Below are 25568 nucleotides of genomic sequence, written 5' to 3' on the forward strand. Positions count from 1 at the left end.
ACCTGCAGTTTATTCCTTCTGGTGTATTTTTTATTTCAGATACAGTATTCTTTATTTCTGGCTTATCCTTTTTTATGGCTTCTATTTCTTTTTCATGCTGTTAAGTATACTTATAATCATTACTCTAAAATCTCTGATAAATTGCTTGCTTCCATTTCAATTAAATGCTTCTTCTGAAGAATTCTCTTGTTCTTTCATTTGGGGTATTTTTTGTCTTGCCATTTTGGTGGGTTCTTTGTATTTTTCCACTTAGTTGTTTTACTAATTAGCCAGGAAACCGATCATCTGTTAATCTAATCAAGCTGTACTCAGCAGCCAGGCTTAAGCACCACAGGGTGGGGGAGAGTAATTCTTGTAGGCTGAGGTACTATTTCCCCTAAGACTGATGCCATTTAGAGAGAGCTCTGCATGAGAGAGATGGCTCCTGCAGTATGGGGGATGACTCAGCACAGGGATCTTGGTGGTTGTTCCTTCAGTTCTCTCCCCAGACCCATCAACCCCAGACTCCCTTCATGTGGCTCTTGGTCTATTCTGCCCTCCCTCTGCCAGAACCCAGGGAGGTAAGTGGAAAAAAATGAAATTCTGTGCATTGGCTCTTTAAAAGACTGTTTGTGTCTCTAGCTACCTCTCCCTGGTGGCCAGAAACTCCACTGCTTTTCACAGCCAGATGGTATTTGGGTTCCACTCCTGGTTCTGGTGCTCTAGACAGGGAATCCAGCTTGAGATTTAATCCCCACACTTCTCAGGGGGAACCCCCCCCCCCCGCCACTGAAATATCCCTGTGGAGCTTCAGACGCTGCCTGTGTGAGCCCAGCCAGCACTTTCACACCTCCTCACTTCCTCCCAGTCTCAGTGTGGTGAAGTGGTTTCCTCTGTAAATCCCTGGTTTAAGGCTTCTTCCAACTAGTGTTCAGTTGGTTATTCAGAATGATTTTTCTGTGATTTAGTTGTAAATCCAGTTTGATCCTGGGAGATGAGTGTTTCTTCCACCTCCCCCACCACCATCTTGGATCCCCCCACGTGGGCAGGATAGAGCTCTCAGAGGCTTGGATTTATGAAGAAAATATGTGGCCTCTTTCCTTAATAAAGGTTATATGCTATGAAAGACATGTTCAGATAGCCAAACCCACTTGACCGTGAAGCATTGATCACCACTGTATCAGACCATAACAAATAACCTTTGAACTTGAATGATGTAACATGATCATTGTAATAGAAGCTCTCTGAATAAGTCAATTACTGGGAAGAGTCAAGGACCCCAAAAGAAAGAACATTCAAACTGACATTTCAATGAAAGGTGGCAAACTGGTCTACAAGTTTCAGAGGGTGTTCAAATAAAGAAAGTAGTATGGAACAGAAATGGAGGTGTTCAGAAACCCTGGGAAGCAAACTTGGCACTAGAGAGAACAAGCCAGGAGTGACGGGGACTTGTGCAATGCTAAGGAGTTTATAACTCATCTTAACAGTAATGGGGCTATGAAAGGCTTTTTTTTTCCGTTTTGACTCTGGTTTTTTCATTCAGAAATTATCTTAAGATTTATTACTGTTGTTGTGTGTATCAATAAATTCATTTCTTTAAAAAAAAACTTGAATGAGATTATTTACGTGACATAAAATTCACTTGACTTACACGTATAATTCAATGGTTTATTTTAAAAATAATCTTTACTGTATTTTTTCCATTACCATTTAGTTCCCTTATACTCCTTCCCCCAGCAATCTCTACACTGTTGTTCATCTCCATGAATCCCTTTTCCCTCTGTTGGATCCCTCTATCCCTTAACCTTCCCCTGCATCCCTGGGTATCGTCCTGCTCTGTAGGAGACCATTCTGCATTGCATGGGCCCAGCCTCCAGGTGCAAACATTTACTGCAAAGTAACTTCCTAAAATCCATGCTAAACCTTCCTAGGACCAGTGTAACTGGTCCAACAACTTTCCTCTTTTCATTTACAAATATCTCTCTTCTGTGATATGATTAGCAGCATTGGCTCCTTTGTTTTCTGTAAAAGGTAACCACCTAAAGCAACCTGTGCATAGTAAATGAGGACCATCATCTAATGTGCAGAGAAACCCAATTAAGGCAGGTCACAGCAAAGGCCAAGGCTTTTGCTCCACTTGAGAGAAAAGCCATGCTGTCCCTTTTCCTCCATGGGACTTGGTAGTCCATGTGAATGTCTCATTTCATCCATAATGACGTGCACACTGTGGGCCAGTGTCTGCATCACTGCTCTCCATTTACGAGTCTGTCTACATTTTTCTTGTTCATTTTATTCATTAGATTCCACATATGATTGAATTCATATGGTATTTGTCTTTCTTTGACTGGCTTATTGCACTTAGCATAATGTTCTCCAGGTCCATCCATGCTATAGCAAAGGGTAAAATTTTCTTATATATAGCAGAGTAGTATTCCACTGTGTAAATGTCCCATAGTTGTTTTATCCACTCATCTACTGATGGACACTTGGACACTCGAAGACTATAAATAATGCTGCAATGAACATAATGGGTGTTTAACTTCTTTCGAATTGATGTTTTGAGTTCCTTTGGTTATGTGGGGTAGCTAGGTTGAAAGGTGGACCCATTTTTTATTTTTTTGAAGTATCTCCATACTGCTTTCCAAAGTGGTTGCACCAGCCTGCATCCCCACCAACACTGTAAAGGGGTCTCCCTTTTCCACATCCTCATCAGTGCTTGTTGTTTATTGATTTATTAATGATAGTCATTCTGACAGGTGAGGTAATATCTTACTGTGGTGTTAATCTGCATTTCTATGCTATTAATGATGTTTAGTATCTTTTCACACATCTTTTGCCCATCTGTATGTCCTCTTTGGAGAAGTGTCTATTTGAGTCTTTTGTCCATTTTTTAATTGGGCTGTTTGTTTTTTTGGTGTTGATTTTTGTAAGTACTCTAAAAATTTTGGATATTACCCCTTAGCAGATGCATTGGCGAATATGGTCCCCCATTTGGGTTTGCCTTTTTATTTTGTTGATGATATCCTTTGTTGTGCAAAAACTTTTTAGTCTGATGTAGTACCATTGTTTACTTTTCCTTTTGTTTCTCTTACCTGAGTAGCTATATTAGAAAAAAAGTGGCTCTGAGCAATGTCCGAGATTCAACTGCCTGTGTTTCTCTAGAATTTTTATGGTCTCAGGTCCAATATTTAAGTCTTCAAAACATTTTGAATTTATTCTTGTTGACTCTGAAGATGTGTTTATTTCTCGGTTCTCTATTCTGTTCCACTGATCTATGTGTCTGTGTTTATGCCAGTACCATGCTATTTTGATTACCATGGACTTATAGTATAGTTTGATATTAGGTAGTGTGATCCCTCCAACTTTGTTCTTCTTTCTCAGGATGCCCTTGCTTTCTCAGGATCCCAGGGGCTTTTGCAGCTCCATATAAATTTTTGAAATATTTGTTCTAGTTCTGTGAAATGCATCATTGGTATCTTGATAGGAATTGTGTTGAATCTATAGATTGCTTTGGGTAATTATGACCTTTTAATGATGTTAATTCTTCCTTTCTGTGAAGGGGAAGTGCCATGCTTAAAAGTTTATAATTTATCTTGACGGGGCTATGAAAGGTTTTTGAACAGAAGAGTGAAATGATGGAATGTGAACGTTAGAGTGACTACTCTGTCAGCCTGTTCAGGAACATAAATGCTCCTGCTGGTTTTTTTCTTGCACTTAGTTTAATTGCTCCTGTGCAAGAAAGAGATGGGAATGTGGATTCACAGACTCCAGGTCTGATTGTCTGGAAAGCAGCTCAGATAGGTTTGTAGTAGAGAAAGGGTTAAGTGTTTGCTTCCTTGAAAACATTCTTTTCATTCCATTAGGCAACCAAAATATTCAGCTGATTTTACTTGAAAGTCATAAAAGTCTCATGTCAAGAAAATTCTAGCATGCCACTATTATTATAATTGCATACATGTGTGACAATTAGATAAAGAACCACACAGAAAAATCAGTTCATGATTTTATAGTCATACCTTATATATGTGACATTTTCCATTCTTGGACTACATTACAGCAATGTGAATTAGTTGCTTGCTGTGAGTAGAAAGTGAAGCCTGTTCAATTTTATTATTCCCAAATCCTCACAAAGGAAAATGAAACGGTTTGGCAGAAAAGTAAAAAATTTAGTGTTCTATTCTTTCTTGTCTCCTTTGTAAAATTTGGTTCTATTCTTAATTGCCTTCGCTTGTTGCTATTATTTTCTTTCTTCTTGTATTTAAACACTGATAATTACTTTTCAACACTATAATTTCACCCACTTGGATTTTGTATAATTGCAGCACACTTACCTTTTCCAGTTAGGTAATGAAGAATTTTCCTTTATTTCTGTTGTATCGCTGCACAGCTCCTGTTTTTCTTCAAAAGAACATAGACAAAATGAAGACAGTCACTCTTTGATGATCACATAATAAACTGAAAGAAGTGTTACTGGTTCATTAACTACTTACATAATTTGGCTTTGTATTCAAACATCCTTTTGTAAACTGCATCAACACACATTTTATCATCTTTTTCAGGATGCTTATTTTCTACTATTGCTGTACATGGGGTTACTTGATTGGGACTGTTCAGATTCCCTTCTCTCACCAGCCTTCCTCCCTACCGGATATTTCTTTATTCCATTTTGAGTTCAGGTTCAAAAATATCTTAACAGATCCCAATCCAAAATCTGTCTCCAGTAGAGAGTCTAACCTTAAGACAGGAAGAGACCTAGAGTCATCTAGTCAGTCGTGTCACTCAGAGAACCTCACAATTGTAGGTTCAGAGAGTGCCAATATAATTTGTAAATAGATTCTACAATTATAGACCTGATATGAATCCTCAGCACATTATGAAGTAGAATTCAATGTGAAGGGCAACATACATCTACTGTTGGGTCTTTTAGTCAGTGTGACAGTGTTGTGGGCACTGTTCTCAGGCAGGAGGTATCTCTCTGTCCCCTCAAAATGGACAGCTGGTGGATCTCTACTCACCCCCTCCCACTGCCATAATGACAAATTTAATATTTTAAAATCCAAACTGGTGCTGCCAAACTTCTGATCTATGTTCCACATAAGTTATGTGACAGAGTCATATTGAAAACAACTCAAACATTATGGCTAATGTATATAAACTGAACTTTTTTTTACCTTTTTTCATAAGAGAATCTTCTTTTTCTTCTTGTTTCAGTAAAACATTCTTGTCACCCTGATCTAAAATCTGAAAAACAAGCACTTTATTTAGAGCTGTACAAAAACACAGGACATATTATAGGTTGTGAAAATGACCTTGGACATCAATGCCCACATCAGAGTACAGACCACAGCATTGCCAGGAGTACAGTGTTACATGCATGCTATGAAGGGAGGCAGGCAAACATAGTGCAGAAAATTATATTGGCATCACAGGGATGACTGCATTACAACTGTCATTGACCTCTATCATTTCTTTAAAGGGATGTGCACATTCTACCAATTTTTGTACATATATTTTCAAAAATCTATATCTCACATAGGTGTAACCATGACTGTAACAAATTAGCCAGGTATCTGATTCACCAGGACCAACAAAGGAGTCTCTCTGCTGTTTTGAACAGACATATCATCCCTCTGGTTGCTACAGAGCAGACACAGACTATGAACTCAACGGCACTACAATGTAAACACTGAGGAGGCTGGAGCCTGGGGCGTGAGGCCCCGAAGCATAATGGGGAACAATGTGGGGATGGGGAGCACTCCTGGAATGTTGAGGGGAGGGACACCTTGTCTTTTGACAGAATCACAGTAAATCTGTCTAAAAGGGGTTACAGAGCCTTAATGTGTTGAGTAGCAAGAGCCAGAAGTGTTTGTTGGTGGCACTTGCGAGTGAGGTGTGTGTGTGTGCGTGCATATGTGTGTGATGTTGGAAGTGGGAGGGCACCGGGGTTGGGAGAGTTGGGGGTTGCCATTTGGCAGCCAGGTCATCCCTTTGGGAATCCTGTAAGATCTATTCCACAAGGCTCATACAAAATCAACTTACATTTTGGGAATGTATTTCTTGAGGTGAGAGTGTTATGCTAGTTTATGTCCTTTGGGAAAATAGACCCAGAATGCTCCCCCCGTATTATGTATTTTGTAAATCTGTGAGAAGGTGGGGGAATGGGCTGTAGAAAAGCAGAGTGGCAATGGTAGAGGTAAGGCAAACAAAGCTCCTGTCTGCTCCTCCGCCTGAAGGCCCATGAACACACAGCCATGCTCCCCATTTCCATTACCTGGTGGGAGGTGTGGAGCTGTCCATTTCCGGAGCTTGCCCGCTGTGCGTGTATTTACCTTTCATGCCTTCCCCACCATGCTAAACACAACGTGGGAGAGGGGCTACCAAGCTTCCTCTTCTCCCCACTCAGGAAACAGCCATATATTTTACATGGCATTCTGGAAACTGTGCTCTGTCAGAGAGCGGGTGAACTGGGCACACTTGTGGCTTAACAACAAAAGAACTGCAAGGCTGGCTGACATCACCATTTTCTATTTTACCCAAATCAAGGGAAAGAGAAGCCTTGTGGGCTAAGGAAAATGAATAAAACTGTTTCTGAGCTACTTTTGTCTATAATAAAATATTTTTGTACTTAGACTGTAAATGAATCCATGCTGTAGAAAGAAAAAGTGCACATATTTTTAAAAAGTTTATTTTGCAAAATGACATTAAAATATATGTCTTATTTATTTCTGGTATATCATAAAATTCAGTTCTCTTATGGTGTGTTGATATATAAGGGAAATCTACATACTTTGTTAAGAGTTTCTAGCTTTGAACTAAATATTTTTTGACCAGTTTATAAGCAGCATGGGCTATTTCCCCCAACAGTTAGCAGCAAATGCAAGATAAGCTTACAAGAGGAACTATATAAATGCCTTAAGTTAAAACCACTTTGTTATCATCCATGATGATCCTGTTCAGAATGTTCATTTTCTTTGGTGAAATCTCTCTTATGATGAAAAACAGACAAGATGCCAGTAGCCAAGTTCAATAAAAATGACAGCACTCCCAGCAGGGAACTTGTCTTGGTGGTGCTATTAACACAGTGTCATAAAATTACTTTTGCATTTTATTGTTTAGTTCTCTGCTCTGAGCTCTACCTCTCGAAGGCTGTTTTTCTGAGGATCAGATATATCCCTTCACCTCCAAAATGTTGCTTATACAAAGCTTTACCATCTCTATTGCAAGAGCAATTTCCTTTTCTTCTTTTCCTTTCCAGTATTTTCTTTATTCTTTGGCATAGAAATGTTTACAGACTTTCAATAAACAATTCGCAGCCTACAGTTTTCCTTTTAAATAACACCATGTAAATACCAGTTCCTAGGATGCCCCTTTCTAGTACAATGTACGTATAGCTTTGAAGGTCTGAATTTTTTCAAGCTGAGACGTGAATATAAGCAGTTAATTTTCTTTTCAATGACACTATTTGTGTATATTGCTACTATTACAAAGCTCTTTCATATATATTACTCCATTTCATTATAAAAATGCTCTCCAGTCACTTAAGCTTAACTCCATTTCATACTCTGCAATTTAGGGATATGCTTTTTCTAAGATTTTTACCTCCCACACTGTAAATGAGATTATAGTTAAGTCTTAACATGGGGTTTTCAATACCTTAATTAAAATTATGTTAACAATAAGCAGAGAGGGATTTGTCAGTTCCCCAAGGGGTGCCACAGATCAGCATTATACCACAAATTCAATTTTGTGAAGTATCTATTTAAGAAGATAAATACATCATAAATAAGTTAGAGAAAGGAAAAAGAACATACGCCGTCAGCTGAGTAACCTTTAGTTGACTCAACTGTTGTTAAGAAAATTTAAAAAACTGATTGATACCACTTTATCTGGTTCCTTTTATTTCTTTGTCCCTCAACTTCTACCCCAAACATACATTACCATTAAAGACTCACACAGTCTACCAGACAAGTAAATGCCTCCCTGTTGATCTCTACAACCCACTCTTCCACAGTTAACATTATGTTCCAGGCTCCTCCCTTTCATTCATTAATTTATTCAATAAAATCAATCCCCAGTATAGGTCAGATACTGTTACAGTGAAGAGACAAAGTCCTGCTTTTTTGGAGCTTATTTTCTATTGAGGGGAAAATAAAAGATATTCAATCAATAAAAAGAGATAGCTATGTAATATAATATCAAGTAATGTGAATTCTGTGAAAAAAATAACACAGGTAAAAGAAAGCTATACCATTACTGAGCCCAGTTGCCTCTCTGGACCTCACTGTTCTCATTCCACACCCTCCATTTCTTTTCTTCACCCACTCTTCCACAAGCATCCAGGCACCCCCCACCGCCCAAGGTCTTTGACATATTTGCTGTTGATTTGTTTGTGCCCTATTTCTTTTTCTAGCCTTTCCTCAAACATTCCGACAGGCCTTTCTTGCCCCCGCTACACAAAATTGAACCTTACCCTCACCACACCCAATACTGACACTTCCTATTTGCTTCCTCTGCTTTATTTCACTCCTTAGTACTTACCATTAGCTACCATGCAACATATTGTACTTATTTGGCTTGTTTATTGTCTCATTCTCCCACTACAACAGAAGCGCCATGAGGAAGGGAGTATTGTCTATTTTTTCCATGCTGCATCCATACTGTCTAGGATGGTAACTGACACTTCATGTGCTCATAGAATAATAACAATGAACTAGTTTCTACTCTTTCCAGTACTGCTCCATGACCACATTTTCACAACACAGAGAATCAATTCTTTAGACAAAAAGTCCATGATTAAATATTCTTTGGTGAAATCTTCGTAAAGCTTCTGACTGCTTACTACCTCAGGTACGAATTCTGGCTTTCAAAGCTCTTCTCAACATGATTCTAAGTTGTCTAAACATAACCCCCACCCCATCCCCCCCACACAGGAACACTCTCTAGTTCTCCCCTTTCTTCCATAGGCAATTTTACTCTCTCAGTTTTCATTCCTTTTTTTAAATTTTTTTAAAAATTTATTTATTTATTTATTTATTTTTAGAGAGGGGGGAAGGGAAGGAGAAAGAGTGGGAGAGAAACATCAATGTGTGGTTGCCCCTCATGTGTCCCCTACTGGGGACCTGGCCTGCAACCCAGGCATGTGCCCTGACTGGGAATTGAACCGGTGACCCTTTGCTTCACAGGCCCATGCTCAATCCACTGAGTGACACCAGCCAGGGCTCAGTTTTCATTCTTTACTCCCATGACCGGCCCACCCAGTAGAGACTGAATTTGCTCTTAGAATTATAGAAGGGGGTTTTACAAATATTTCTCATAACACAAAAATAATTATTTTCATCCTGCCACAAATCATCCCACTCATTCTCCTAACAATCTTGAGAGTAGGTAATATTATTCTCATTTTATAGATAAGAAAATGGAAGATTGTACAGCATAGGGAATATAGTTAATGATGCTGTAATAACTATGTGTGGTGCCAGGTGGGTACCAGAAATATCAGGGGGACCACTTTATACAGTGTCTGATTGTCAATCCCTATGCGGTACACTTGAAACTAATACAAAATAATATTGAATGTAAAGTGTAATTAAAGAATAAAAATTTCTCTAATTCAACCTCACTAAAGACTTAAATAGAAATGGAAAAATAATAAAACTGTATATAAAAAAGAAAACAGAAAATCAAAAGTTGACACCACTGACAACTGGCATGCAGATCTGAATTTGAACCTGGACTGGTCTATCAGGGCGTGGAATTTGTCTACTTTCCATAGCATACTGCTATCTTGTGGTTTTGTAAAATTGTCTTCCAATTTGCCTTCTCTTTAAGGAAAAGGTCTCATATTTTATTTTATTTTTTGGTATCCCTTAAAATATCTAACATAGTATTGTTGAATAAACTTGTCTTAATTAGTGCATGATTGCTGGTAGTTCACACACTGGCACTTGAATATTTAAATTCATTATAAGTCCCCATGAGATTTTTCCTTTAGGTCAGGGATTGTATTACATATTGCTTTTGTCTATCTATGAATCTGCTGACAAGTAAATGAATGATGCTATGGAGTGTGAGGACAACTTTTCCTCCCCAGTTCCTTGGGCAACTTTCATTTATACCTTGTAAAGAGCCTGGCTCTCTTCATGACATTCCTGATACTGCGAGTAACAACTACAGCACCATACAGGTTCCTATGGAGAAAATGGTAACATCACCAACTCTCAGGAAAACTGCGAGTTTTGGCCAAATTGAGAAATGGCCTGTTTTAAAATTAAGGCAATTTCAATCATCTAAAATCATGTTATTGAAATACCAATGCAGCTTCCCATTAAAAATCTGTTAGAGAAATCAGAAGAACTGTGTATGTTTAGGGCGAATATAACCATTAGGTAGGTAGGTCATTTGCTTTTCTTCTTTCTTACCTTCTTTTGGGTACTGAGCCATTTTGTCACTTTCATTGTATTGATGCTGAAACAGAATTACTTGGAATTATTGTTTTTTGTTTTTGTTGTGGTTGTTATGTTTGTTTGGCCACCACAGAGCATACACCTAGATGCTGAAAACTCATCATCTCTTCCATACAATCTTCAGCTTCTATAAAATACTATGGAGGCCCTATCAGTGGACCCAGGGGCTTAAAGTGGGTTGATGCTTTTCTTGAGCCGGAATCAGCCCCTTTTGAAAGATGCCCAAATTGCTAACCAAGTATAGTTGGTAAAGGATTCACCTCAGTTCTGTGACAGGAAGATGGTTCCATCCAACTCATTCTTTTATTCATGTATCTTTCTTGAACCTCCAAAAGTGCCACACTTTGGATTAGACACTGGAAGTTACATCTTTCATAGGAAATAGTAGAGATCCATTGCCAAACTCTTAAAATACATCTGTCCATTGTAATCTGGCCATGAAGTTTTAAAAAATATCTTCAAATTGAGAAAATAAAATAAGTTCATCTGCCAGTCTATTCTCAAGGACAAGTGCAAGTCAAAAAAGACCTGAATGACCACAGATGAAATAAGGTCTACAGTAAGTCTGACCGAAACTTCACTATGCTTCCTGACTAGTAAACAGGGAAGTCTACCTAACCTTAAATAATGACACTGTAGGTATATTTCACTGTCTTAGCAATCTTAGTTTGCCACTGACATTCAAAGCAGTAACTAAAAGATTAAAATTGTTATAAAATATGAAAAAACAACAAATACTAGCATTTCTGGGAAAAAGTAAGTGTTGCTTCATAATCGACTTAGGTAACTGGAATAATTTTGATTTGGTGTATGGGGTCCACCAAGGTGAATAAAATAGCATACACATGTATAACAACCAGTAGTACTTTTATCACTCTGATTTCAGTCTGAGGAAATTATTCCTGTCCAACTTCTCTAACTTACCATTGGCACCATTAAGTTTCCTGCTGTTCCTGAATTTTCAAGCTTTCTTCAAATTAATCATTTGCTTTCTTGACCATCTGTTGTGGTCTGGCAACCTAATTTTGCCAGTCATCTCTCAGAGCACACCCCCTACGATGTCTTGCACGTAGAGTCAGTTCTTACATCTTATCTGAAGACCCTCCTTAATACTGCTTGCCTTTTGTTAGGATGCTTAGTGGTCTAGTCTCATCACTTCATTTTTATTTTTCTTACTTCTATTACGCATGGTGCAGTGACAGCTGATCAGAATGTATCACCTTGAGGGGAACCGGGGTGACATGGAGCTCATGTGCCAAATTTTGCCTGGAGTAAAGCTGAGCTGCCAATTTATCACATGGCAGTGCCCCAGTGTTTTTCACTGAACTCAGACAAATCCTTAATTACAACAGTACCACAGGGCACTGCTCCAGTAAAACAGAACTGTAGCAACCTCTCCTTGGAGACTAATTCCCCTGACAAAGGCTGGTGAATCTGTAAGAGGTGCTAGAAAGAAATTCTATTTCCTTCCCATTGGGTGCTAACTGAGACAAGTTTGAACTTTACATGTGGGTTTAGCAATGCTTGAGACAGAAATAGTTAAGATTATGCAGTACTTGTTCAAAGAGAGAGCAGGGTGTGTTTTTGAGGGTGGAAAATGAGAAGTAATAGGATTTTCTAGAGACCAGAGAGGTGTATGGTAAGGCTGTGACCACAAAGATATTACTAGAATGATTACCTTGGGCAAGGAGAAGACTCTCCTCGCCAGGAATCACCCCGAGGTAATGGTCTGAACGACCATTCTGTGACTAGGTTAACTGGAAAGAGAAAAGCCAGGTCCTAAGCAGAAAAGAACTTCACTGTATAGGTCATATTTAGGTGGGTAAGTGGAGAAACGAGCTAAAAGTTAACTTAATCTGAGCAAGCAGTACAATGGATTGATTTTCTTAAATAAATTCAAGAATCTTGGCTGGAGAATGCTCCTATAAAGCTTTGAAAAACTGCCTAAGCCAAAACGTCAAATGTTAATCAATGCAATATGTGTCTGTACCTTGAAGTCCTTATACCTGAGTAAAGTGTATTCCAACCTACATGTGTGGAATGGGCTGGCTGAATTGATGGAGGAGATGGGATATGGAAATGGACAATAAAAAGAAAAGTCATGATAAAAAGTGACTACGAAAGTGGGAACAGCTGAGGTTCAAGGTGACCACTGCTGGCAGGGTGACCCTTTTCCTCATGTATAAACTGGGATGAAAAGAGAGCTTACTGCTCAGGTTATTAAAAACATTAGATGAGAAAATGCATGTGCAATACCGTACCTGAGTTTCATCACAGCTGCATAAAAAAGGAAAAGCTAACTCCACGAAAACTCCTGCGCATGTGCACACAGCAGAATTGCAGAAAATACAGTTCTACAGGGTCAGAGGTAATAAATGCAGATGGCTCTAGTTACCCTGAAATGGTGGAGGGACTACAGCTCTGCTAACAAGGTTGTGAAAAGTAATGAAAGGGGTTTTCTGCCTTACAGACTGATAGCCCCACACACATCATCTCCAAAGTGGACTGGGAGGCCATCTAGGGCATTTTGACGAGGACTAAGATGTCTGTTAAAATCCTCATTATTTTCATGACAGATTTTAAAATTTTTTATTGAATTTACTGATGTGATACTGGTTAATAAAATTATATAGGTTCCAGGTGTACAATTCTATAATACATCCTCTGTGTATTATATTGTGGGTTCACCACTCCAAGCCAAGTCTCCTTCCATCACCATTTATCCTGTTTACCCTCTTCTACCTCCTCCCAACCCTCTTTCCCTCTGGTAAACACCGTGCAACTATGAGGGTTTTTTTCTTTGCTTAATCCTTTCACCTTTTTCTCCCAGCTCCCCAATCCTCTTCTACTCTGACAGCTGTCAATTTATTCTCTGTATCTATGAGTCTATTTCTATTCTGTTTGTTTATGTTGTTCATTAGATTCCACATGTAAGTGAAATCACTTGGCATTTGTCTTTCTCTGACTGGTTTATTTCACTTAGCATAATACACTCCAGGTCCATTCATGCTGTTGCAAAAGGTAAGATTTCCTTCTCTTTTACAGTTGAGTAGTATTCCATTGTGTGAATGTACCACAGCTTTTTTATTCACTCATCTACTGATGGACAGTTGGGCTGCTTCCAAATCCCGGAGACTGTAAATAACGCTGCAGTGATCATCACAGGGATGCATGTATTATTTTGAATTAGTGTTTTGGGTTTCTTTAGATAAATTCCAAGAAGTTAAATTGTTGGGTCATAAAGCAGTTCTATTTTTAGTTTTTTGAGGAAAGTCCATACTGTTTTCTACAGCAGCTGCATCTGTCTGCATTCTCACCAACAATACACAGGGTTCCCCTTTCTCCACATCCTCACCAACACTTGTGGTTTGTTGATTTAATGATGGTAGCTATTCTGACAGGTGTGAGATGATATGTATATCATTGTGTTTTTATAATTTACATCAGGAGTGTCAAACTCATTTTTACCAGGAGCCACATCAGCCTCGCAGTTGCTTTCAAAGGACCAAAATAATTTTAGGACTTTGTAAATGTAACTACTCCTTAACTGTTAAGGAGTTGCAATTACATCCAGCCCTTTGAAGGCAATCGTAAGGCTGATATGGCCCCCAGTGAAAATGAGTTTGACACCCCTGATTTACATTATATTATCTCTGATAATTACTGACATCAAGCATCTTTTCATATATCTACTTTCTATCTGTATGTCCTCTTTGAGTAAGTGTCTATTTGGGTCCTTTGCCCATTTTTTAATTGGATTTTGGGGGGTTTTGGTGTTGAGTTTTATTAAGTTCTTTATAAATTTTGGATATTAACCCCTCATCAGATGTATCATTGGCAAATATGATACACCTCACTTTCAGTGGTTGTCATGACAGTTTTTTTAACCTCAGGAAAATGGCTGGGTTTTCACTGTACCCTGTTAGAGGCTTCCGAAGCTCCAAATCACATGCGAGATCTGAGCAAGAACACGCAGTACATGGACTCTGAAAATGAATGGCCTGTGCTGGCTAAGAGGGTGAGCATGAAGTAATATCAAAAAGGGAAAAATGCCGCGGAAGGGACACCAACAAAGTATGCGAGCAGAAGCAACTGGAGGTAAGGAGGTGAGGCCCAGCACCGCACAAATGATTTGGAGGGTGCTGAACGTGATACAAGGTGTAGTGCAAAGAGACAGACATTAAAAATGACTAGAAGGTGAGGGTTATCCTACTGGGAAAAGAAAAAACAAAAACAAGTATTTTTTTTAACAAATAGCTTCAGTAGGCTGCAGGCCCTGGAGAAAAGGAACATGAAGAACATTCAATCAAGAATTAGGGGGAGTTAGAGGAGGAAGATGTTATGAAAACAGGTGGAACTGGCGTAACTCTGAGTCACAGCAGAAGAGGTGATTTTGGAGAATGAATGACAACATGGCCGAAATAATCAGCAATGGTCAGATTTGACAAAAATCTGAAAAGTAATGAACATTCTTATCATCTCCCTTGAAACTGCACAACTGTCAGTCAGAGGAGCCAGAGCAAAGTATGTCTGAATCTTGGAAGAAAGGCATATAACATGCCCTAATATGGAAAAAATCCTTTCAAAAGGCAGACTGACAGACATACATTACTAACACAGCAAAAAGAGAATTTGCTGATCAGAGTTGCTCTCCATACAAGGTGAAAAAATATACTCAGAAGAGCACAGGTCCACATAGCATGGAGGAGCTGGGCCCTCTCAGTGTCACGGTTGCACTGGTAACACCACCCCATCATCTCTTTGGGGGAGACAGACGCAGCAGGCTGCTTCGCTGGAAGCCTGTTGACTATTCAGGCACCTGACATCAGTAGCTCACCAGCAACTCTCAGATTGCAATTGGTTAGCCCCACTGGCATAAAGGGAAAGATTGCCCATGACTTCCCACTGGACTGAGGCTGTATTCATCTTTAAAAGACTAAACTGCCATTATGACCTCATACAACAGCCTCATGGGTTTGGATAATGGGCAATAATCATCCCTGTGAGATCAACTTTCTTTGGTGTGCTGAACACATATTTATGAGCTGATTCACCTGAGAGTCAGTCCCTGGGTCCCAGAAAATTCACCAAAATAATGAAAACCACCTGTTTGGGGAGGGGCAGGAAGTGTCCTGTGTGGTAGTTGATGGTTCTTAAGTGACAGCTTCTTGTAGCACCATTAGCCCTGCGTGCTTTCCTTATTTAAACGTGACACTTCCAGGGTCGGAATGAAAGTGCATGCCTCCCCTCACACACTCACACTCACAGGCACTAGAGTTAGAAGGTACCTGGGAAGGAGCCCAGGGGTGAAGAAGAATCGTTTTTAATTTCTGAGTTTAAGAAAATACAGATAAACACTCAGAATTATTTCCTACGGGAAATTATTGCATCTGTAGACAAATGAAGGAGTTAATATGAAACTCTAGATAATTCCTATCTATCCAAATTAATTACACACCATGAGTTTCAAAACAGTTCTTGCTGGAATCACAGGGACACAAATAAATAATACCATACAAGTAACTTATGAACTTGAGAAACATTACATGAAAATACAATTTTAATGTCAGTGTCACACCTCGTTTATGAAAAGCACTGGCTGAAAGCTGGATGCACACCTTGGAAAGGTGACAGCACAATGGCTACAATAAAACACACCACAACTTCCAAGGCTCTGCCCACAGGCAGTGACTGGTACTATTAACAGGTACAGAGAAAACACACACATTTTGCTTCAAAGAGGTAAATAAAGGTGGTGCTATTTACAATAGTGGTTGCCATTTTCTCTTTCTTTTTGTCCTCTGATTAAATTTTTATCCGTTTCCTTTTGAAAATACTTTGGTGTTCCTTTTCTTCACATCCTGGACTTGGTTGTCCCTTATTGTCAGTAAGGAGGTATTTTCCAGTTCCCTTTCATAAATCACTCCTAGTTCTTTTCAGTGTCCATCAGATGGCTTTGTAAGACAATTATAACTTATGGATGAAGTGTTATGAATGAAGCCTGGGGGCAATGGGGGCAGGGAGGATGCAAATGAAACAAGACTGGCCACGAGTTGATTATTGCTAGAGATGAAAAACAGGCACATAGGAGTTGATGGTACTATGTTTGAAATTTCCCATAATGAGACATTTTTAAATAAAAACAACTATTCTTATACCATTTACTTTATGACAATGACTTTCTGCTGAAGGGCACAGAAATTGGGCTAAAGGCAGAAGATTTTATTGGCTCATTTGTAACTGAAATCTAATCTACAATTCCAAATAGCGTTCTGAGGTACCTCACCCAAACACATGTACAATAAGCCAGACCCTTTTATAAATACTCTCGTTATATTACCACATCAAACACAGCAACCATCTACGTGACTATAGTTATTTAAAGTTTAGCTGTAAGCTTCTTGGATATAAAGGTAAATAGCGAACTAACAGTCAGCAATAAAATTCATGTTCTGATAAAAACATACCAAATAGAGTTTTCCTGAAATTAAATTCTATTGTCTGAATGAACTTTTATTATAATACAAAGGACATGATATAACATAATGGACAGCATCTTTAACATAACTTCACAGATAAAGTGTTTCTCGTGTGGTCAGCCTTTGAGTCAAGGCTCCCTGAACGCCACGGGCTTTCACACTTAGCTCAGTGAGGCAAAGCAACTCTCTCGGGGCTGACGACAGAACAGTCCAGATAGGTAGCTTTTTGATATCAACTATTGAGTAAGACTCAGGGATACTAAATCAAGGGAAACAAATGGAAAGTATGTCCATATTTTCAAAATAGACTCTCTTTGCAGGGGTTTTTGAGAGTGGCCTAATTTACGGCAATTTTGAATTTCACTTTCTGTTGAGAATGCATATTACAAATTACAGAAAGGTTCATATGATTTGGATTCAAGCAGGAAGGTTTTGGGATGACCTTATCGTTTTTATACATATATATATATATGTATATATATGTATATATATATTTTATGTATACATATATATATACATATTTATGTATACATATATATACATATTTTATGTATACATATATATATGTATATATGTATATATATTTTATACATATATATATGTATATATATGTATATATGTGTGTGTGTGTGTGTGTGTGTGTGTGTTTACATAGTGCTAAAGCTTTCGTACCCTGATTATTATAGTAAAAAGCATCATGAGCTAGCAGTCAAGAGGCACAAGCTACAGTTTTAGTTTTACTAGTTTGTGTAGCCTTGGGCAAGTAACTAATTTTCTGAGTCTTGTTTCTTCAACTAAAAACTAGATCATTCCATTAAATGTTTCACTTACTTTGAGACACTAATGTAAATGATTCTCAGATTCCTCTAATCTTTATGAATATGAATAAACCTCAAGGTATCGTTTAGTTAGTAAAGTTTATCTCACCAGGATTATATCTGGATCGCTGTTGCTGGTTTCAGCTTCAATCAAAGCCTTACATTCCTGCACCAGATTCTGATTCTGCTTCCATTTCATTTCCCAAGAAGAGGCCTATAGCAAGATATTAGCAAAAATATACAAGGATTAGTACCAATCAATGGTATACATTAAACTATCTTCATTCACCCTCTATTAATTTCTGTACAGAAGCAGATTTCTGTAAGATAAACAGAGGAAAATCAATTTCTGATCTTTGTTCAAGAAGTATGACTTAGACAAGTCTATTGAATAATAATAGACAATTAAAAAAGAGTATCATAATGTTACAGACAGAAAACAATTCAGCCGCTTTCAGATGTACGGAGTGGAATTTTATTTATGCGAGTGGACCCAGAGAAGGCGGTCTCCAAATTCTGGGCCCCGATCAGTGGAGAGCAATTGCTTATATAAGGTGAGGGGGTGGTCTGTCACTCAGACCAGTATTTTTGGCACATAAGCAAGAAGCAGTTTACAGAAGCAAGAAAGCAGAACTGCTGATAGGAGTTAATACAAAATTCTTTTGTTCTTACTTCCTAGTTACTTAGTTACTTGCTCTTCCTGATCTTACTGACTCAGTGGTGAGCCCCCCTCCTGGGCAGGCCACTACAATAAGACAAATTAAGTATAAAATGAATGGTGTAGACTATGGTGCTCAACCGTGAACCAAAGGGCTTATACTATTTTGCAAAGGATCTGCATGAATCACTACCCATATCCAGAATAGATAGTATCTCATATGGATGTACACATTGTTCTTAATATTTATGTAGGTGTTGCTTGGGGGGAATAAGAAGTGCATCCATTTCAAAATTTCTATGATGGCTTTCTCTTACTATGTCGTTCTTAACCAATGGATACTAGACATGTCTAGTCATATGCGACATATGTACAGCCATTCTTTTGATAACTGAAAGGATGTCCTCACAGTTGAATGGTGAAAAACTATTAGAATGAAAAAATTATGATTCAAGGAAAGGTCTCTTTTTAAAAAAATATTTTATTTATTTATTTATAGACAGAGGGAAAGAGAGGAAGAAAGAGTAGGAGAGAAACATTAATGTGTGGTTGCCTCTCATGCACACCCAACTGGAGACCTGACCTGCAACCCAGGTGTGTGCCTTGACTGGGAATCAAACCCGTGACCGTTTGGTTTACAGAGTGGTGCTCAATCCACTGAGCCACACCAGCCAGGGCAAAGAAAGTCTCTTTTGATTAGGATGACATGAGGTAGACTCCTAGCTTCCTAAGGGCAAGAACTGTGTCAATCTCTGAGTCTTCAGTACCTGGCCCAGAGTAAATGCTTAATTATTTTGTTTGTTTAGTAAAATGAATTAACAAAAAACACTGGTGGAAAATTTAAAAGGATAGAAAGTTGCAGGTGTAGAAAATATTAAGTCTATCATTTTTAGTGGGACCTTGTTTTCAGGAAATGGAAGTAAAGTTGTTTGGGGGAAAAAAAGAGGAATCTTCTGAGAAACACAGGATGTAATAAAAACAATTCTCTAGGAAGAATGGGTAATTCATTAATTACCTGTATTAACAAAGCTGAACTGTGGTGCAAATGAGCTAAATCGTTTGCTAATTCCAGAGCCATTTTTATCAAGCTTTTGGAACACATGATAAGATTTACTCTGAGCACATCTGCCTTCCTAATTCCTTCTACTTAGGCTAATATTAAAATTAATTACACCTCCTGCACCTCCTCTGATAGTGGTAATGTCTAGTGTTGTGTTTGCTAGACAGAATATTAAGAGTTTACTGCAAATAACCCTCAAGTAATTGGAAGTTATTTCAATTGCAGTTTAAAACCTGATTAAATTCATTTTCAACAGCTTATAAAAAATTACACAGTCTCCAGATCTATCCACCTCACTTTTTAGCTTTTTTTAAGTACAGAATATCTTCTGAAGTGAAATTATCTTACTCCTCCAGGCTATAGCCAGTCTCCCTTTCTTCACCCGCCACTTGCTAATCAATCTATTCTAATCTTCTACCCTCTTCTCTCCAACAAAAACAATGAAATCCTTCCTGAGATCATCCCTATTACCTGTAAGTCATTAAGTCAATGGATGGTTTTCAGAGACTTTTAGCATCTCAGTAGAATTCAACCTCTCTGACCATCTCACCTTCTATTGCATTTTATCGTCCCCACCCTTGGCCTTAATAGTAAAACAAATTCCTGATTTCTTCTCTTATCGTTCTGGCAGTTCTCTCACTATCCCTTATGCACACATCCTCAGACTGTAACTAAAAGATGCTAATACCCCTCAAGTCTCTACCTTGTTGTTCTTTACCTCTTGCCCTTATTTCTCACTTGGCGTGTCCCCTTGAGAGTCTTGAACTGTGTAAGCTGAACTGCTGCTTCTCCTCAGAAGCCCAGCCACCTTCTAGGATTCCCTATTTCAATAAATGAAATCACCATCCAACCAGGTGCAAGAGTCAGAGATTCTGTATTCATTCTTAACATTTCTCTCTGCTTCACCTTCTAAGGTCAATATATCACCAATCTGGGTCAGTGTTCCCTCCTCAAAACAACACAGAAGGAACAAAAGTATGTATTTTGCCATGTATAATGCACACATTTTTGCCCACATTTTTTAGGGAAAAATAAGGATGTGTATTTCACATGTGTACTACCTGAAATATTTTGTATCTATTCTTATGTTTTGTAATTATTTGCTACATGAAATTTCTTGTACCATATGTTTAAAAATAAATGCAAAAATTACCTTATAATACAAAAAACAAGTATCTAAATATAAACAAATAAATAAATTTAAAATTAAAACAATTTTTTTCCCTGAAAGTCTGGACCAAAAACATGGGTGTGCATTATATACGGTACTCACTTCTCTCCAACCATCACCCTAGCCCACACTAGGCTGTTCTTTCTTCATGCGACCACTATGACAGCCTACCTGCTCTTCCTGCATTCACTCCTGTCTCTACTAACCCTTCTTCCACATGCAGCCAAAGCAACTTTTCTAAAGGAAAATCTAATCATGCCACTTCTCTACTTGAAATTCTTCAATGGTTTCCCATTGTTCTGAGAGTAAATGCAAAACCTCTTATCAAAGGCTATATATAGGGTCTGCAAGGTCTGCTCACTCTGTGCTCATCTGACACCATCCCCTTCCAATCTCTCTGCCTGTCATATAGCTCAGTTGTCTTCCTAAGGTACTCTGTATTCACCATGTTCCCTTTTTAGCAAATGCTGTTTGCATTGTTTGGAAATGCTCTTTCTCCCTTTGTATCAGCTTAATTGGAATTCAGTCACAAAAGTTCAGCCCTCGCTTTTTCAAGGGAGATTTCCCCATCCTGTCAGATAAAAGTAAAATTCTCTGTTATAAGTACTCATGCTACTAAGTTACAAAAACTGTCACAATTGCAATTTACATTTATCTGTGTAATTGCTGGACTGTCTGCCTCCATGTAAGTTTGATGGGGCAGGGATTGGTTGTACACACACTAAGTGAACATTTAAATGATATATATCTTGTGTGTGTGTGTATATTTCACCAAGTGTATATATATGTGTGTATATATACATATATACATATACATGTGCATGTGTGTGCATGTATATACATCAATACATATACATGTGTATGTGTACGCATGCAGGTGCATAGTTATATATCTATATACATATATACATGTGTGTATATGCATGTATCTATATACCTATGCAATCTATATATACACATATACATATATCTATATATACTTATACATGTGTGAATATACGTATCTGTATACACATATACATACATGTGTATATACATATACCATATACTCACACTAAGTAAATCATGTCATATTCCAATACTTGGGCATACTTCAATCTCTTAAATCATTTCTGTGTTTTTGCAGCATGCTACGTACACATAAAATATGCCAACAAATTGCAAATCTTGAAATCACACAATCAGTATAAGTCAGAGTTAAAGGATAAAACTAATTTTTATACAGAGTGTTACTAACATGCAGTATTTTGGACATAGCAAGAGTTGAATAAATATCTGCTGAGTATATAAATTCATATATATGAGATACATAATTCAAAGTAAAATTCTGATGACTATAGAGAGATTCAGCTTGGCTTCTATTGTCTTAAAAAGAGATTTAGGTCCAAAACTTCAGTTATAGGGAACTGGACTTGAAATATTTTAAGAGAATGAGTTACCCCAACACAGAATGAGACAAGGCTGTTCTAGGAGTTAATGAGTCTCCATCAACTGCAGATTTTCAAGAAAAGTCTGCACACCATTTGCCAACAACAGTACATGAGAATGTGTGAGATATCCCTTTAATAAATTGTTCAGAACAATGCCTTCTAGAAGAACAATGCCTAACCTGCCTTGTCTCCCACAGTGTGTAACACTGTACCTTACACAGGGCGGTTCAGTGCATGTATTTGCTGATTGAATCAGTTTATTGCTTTCAGAACCAATGGCAATTCATGCTAATATTTTTTATGGTGGCCCATATCCACCCTTGAAGGGTGAATTTAATTTTGGAAACAGGAATAAAACATTAGGAGTCAAGTTTGATGAACAAGGCAGATGAACTAGGCAATGAATTTTGGCTTTTACAAGATTTAAAGTGGCAGCGAGCTAATAATGTCTGGTCATTTAGCACTGAATCTGGCACAATGCAAATACTCAGTTGTGGGTACTATTATATTATAACTGAATCGGATGGGCTCATTCTCAAAAAGAATTTAAACAAAGGCAACATTTTAAGAATTAAAGTACAGTGATTTAAGAGAAACAAACTCATTTGGATACATGGACAGTCTCAGGTGTTACATTTGTTGAAATCAGTCTCAACACTGAGTTGTACTAATGAAATATTTCATTTTTCCAGAACCTCGACTACAACGGTAAATACCTATTATAGAATTTGGCTAAGCATTTTTGCTACAAAGAATGTGAATGGAAAATCCTCAAGTTTACAGGTTTTTCCTACATGAATCTGTCTCTCCTAAATACAGTTGGTTGAGCTCTCCATGCATTATGCTGGCATGTCGATATTAACAATCTGACTTTTCTTCCAAAAGAGAGAACTCGGAAGAAAGAAAAAAAAACAAAACAGAAATTGAGAGCTTGTCCAGGAAACTCAGATTACAATATGTATGCTTTAATTAGAACGCTTCAAAAAGTGAAAATGAAGCAAAAGCTTTACCAAATGCTATTTCCAGAGTAGATCAATTACTACACGTTTGGTAAATAACAAAAGAAAAAGAAACCACCTGGGGTCTCTCAGACAGTCTGACGTTTTCTGGCAGGGCTGCTGGGTGTCTGGGCCGTGGCTCCACTTTCTTCTGTGTATACTTCACCCTTTTCGTCTCTGAAACGAACTCCACATCCGAGTCTGTCCCTTCAGTGTTTCTTTTCCAGCCTCTGTGGCCGACAGAAAGCTCCAAGGATGCAAAAGACTCATACTTCAAGTCGTTACCCGAAGGCCTGATTTTCTGAGTTTTTGTATCTTCCTTAAACAACAAAGGACATATTTGTATTTTTTGATAGTCAACTTATTTATAATGAATCACAATTTCCCTTAAAACCTCATAACATTAGGCAATATTTATTACTAATAAAAACCTTAAAAGCAGAAGCTTAGAAACAGACTTCAGCAAACGTGTACCACTGTAATGGCTCATTCGGAATCTGACTCAGCAGAGCTGGGCTGCGTCAGCACACTGAATTTGGAGGATGCAGAAGGCCCCAAAGTGAGAACAGTGTGCTACCTGATTCTTCCCAACAGACATTTACTTGCCTTTGGCTCCCTGGTGCATATTATAGTAATTAAACATTCTCTGTTTTTTTTTTTAAGTTTCAAGATTGCACATCCTCGCCAATAATTATTGAGGGGGTCCCTTTCAGTTTAGATGTTCTGCATAGTGGAGGCTGGATAGTGCAAGAGCACCTGATGGTTTGTCGAAGCATGATAGATCAGACGCCTTGTGAGCAAGTTCAGGGCACACTTATCTAAATGTTAGCTGGGGCCTATCAGTCCCGACATCCATCTGTTAAAAAATGTGAATAACTAAAATCACAATAGAGTTTTCTGTATTTTTGTGTGTTTGATATAACTGGAAGCTTTATCTGAATATTTAAAAATGTTCACTCTACTCTTTAAATTTTATATACTAACAGACATTTAAGGAGTACAACATGACATTTAGCAAACGTAAGAAACAATGTAGGAATTACACAAACGACATATATCTAGGTAAACATATATCCACAGACAGAATCAATCTCTCTCTCCACGTCTCTCACAGAGATCTCTCTACATGATTAAATATGTAAATACATATCTTATATGTTCATAGAAAATCCTGGAAAATATGTTAAAATATTTTAAATGATCATAGCTCCAGGAAGTAAGACAATCAGTGATTTACATTTTCTTATTTATATTTTATTTTCTGAGTTTCCCTAATAAACATGCATCACTCTAACAAAAGAAAAATTATGACAGTTTAAAAAATTCCTTAGTGCTTCACTTTCTGAACCTCATACACTGTGACAACATTCGGCCCTTGATAAGTCTTATCCTTCATGAGAAACAGCACACAAATGGCCCAGTCCTACATTAATTACTCACCTTAGATGCTGAAGTTTGGCAGATGGGAGTGAACTCGGCAATCCTGCTTATTGGTATAAAGTGAGGCTATGGGAGAAGTCATTAGACAAATTTGAGTAAAATAAATTTCAATTGGCACATTACAATAATTCAACATTCCTCATTTTTAAAAGTTTCAAGATTGCATATCCTCACCAACAATCATTTATGGGGTCCCTTTCAGTTTAGAGGTTTTGATTAGTGGAGTACTGAAGCGGTCCTGATGGTTTGCAGAAGCATAATAGATCGGATGTCTTAGGAGCAAGTACAAAAGCCACTTATCTAACACCATCTCCACAGGCCTCAACTTCCCTGAAGACCCTTTTGTTCTCTCTTTTCAGGTCCCAGAATCTGAAAAGAACTCTGATCTTCAGCAATAGCTGTTTACTTCCAAGCACTAGGCCTGAGCTTCAAGGGACTTTTGAGGGTAGAGTGGCTTTCAGTGTGTCCCTACTCACTGGGTGCTGCCTTATCCCCATTATTCAGCAGCTGCCTTGTACTCAGAGACACAGCTAGAGAGAGAGGGGCAGCATCTGCTCCCCCTGAAAAAGAAGCACCTTTTAAGTCAAATCTGATGTGATCATCGTTACCCTAAAATGATGTTAATGAAATACACAGAGAGAAGATAAGGAACAATGCAGGCTCTGCACCCCAGGCTCAGGTTCACTCCCCATGGGTTGAACCCTTGGTTAGGGGTCCACTTGCACCTGCTTTTCAGTGTGCCCATTACCTTTTCCTGTTCCACTGTGGCACCCAGCTCAGGCCAGACTCTCTAGGACAGAAAACATTTACATTGCTCTTGTGAGCACCCTAACCCCCAAACTGGAGTCCTGACTCCAATTAAGGATTTGATGGATCTGTTCTCTTGCTGAAAACTTTTCAGATGTGTATGACCTGCACAGATTTTGAAATGGTGCTATTTGCTCTACGCTCAGATCCAAATGCCCCTTGGTGCAACTCATAAACTGCAGGTTCCTTTAAGACAACCCTTCCAAAACTGAATCCATGACTTTGCCTCTGTACCTGCCCTCACCCCAACCAGTACTTCCTAGTG

At 38.3% G+C, this 25568-nt stretch overlaps 1 protein-coding gene across 1 annotated transcript in view; it reads right to left on the minus strand.

Moving 5' to 3' along the window:
- Window positions 1-25568, minus strand: part of MORC1 (MORC family CW-type zinc finger 1) — a 154328-nt gene that overhangs the window by 23780 nt on the left and 104980 nt on the right. The window contains exons 18-22 of the mRNA XM_053663122.1: window positions 24497-24562; window positions 23136-23375; window positions 17849-17953; window positions 5151-5220; window positions 4311-4377 (exon numbers count right to left, since the gene is read on the minus strand). Coding sequence (XP_053519097.1) covers window positions 4311-4377; window positions 5151-5220; window positions 17849-17953; window positions 23136-23375; window positions 24497-24562 — 548 coding nt within the window. The remainder of the gene's footprint in view (window positions 1-4310; window positions 4378-5150; window positions 5221-17848; window positions 17954-23135; window positions 23376-24496; window positions 24563-25568) is intronic.

The sequence above is a fragment of the Artibeus jamaicensis genome, unplaced genomic scaffold (assembly GCF_021234435.1).
Source record: "Artibeus jamaicensis isolate MK-2021 breed Jamaican fruit bat unplaced genomic scaffold, CSHL_Jam_final contig_3126, whole genome shotgun sequence".
NCBI lineage: Eukaryota > Metazoa > Chordata > Mammalia > Chiroptera > Phyllostomidae > Artibeus > Artibeus jamaicensis.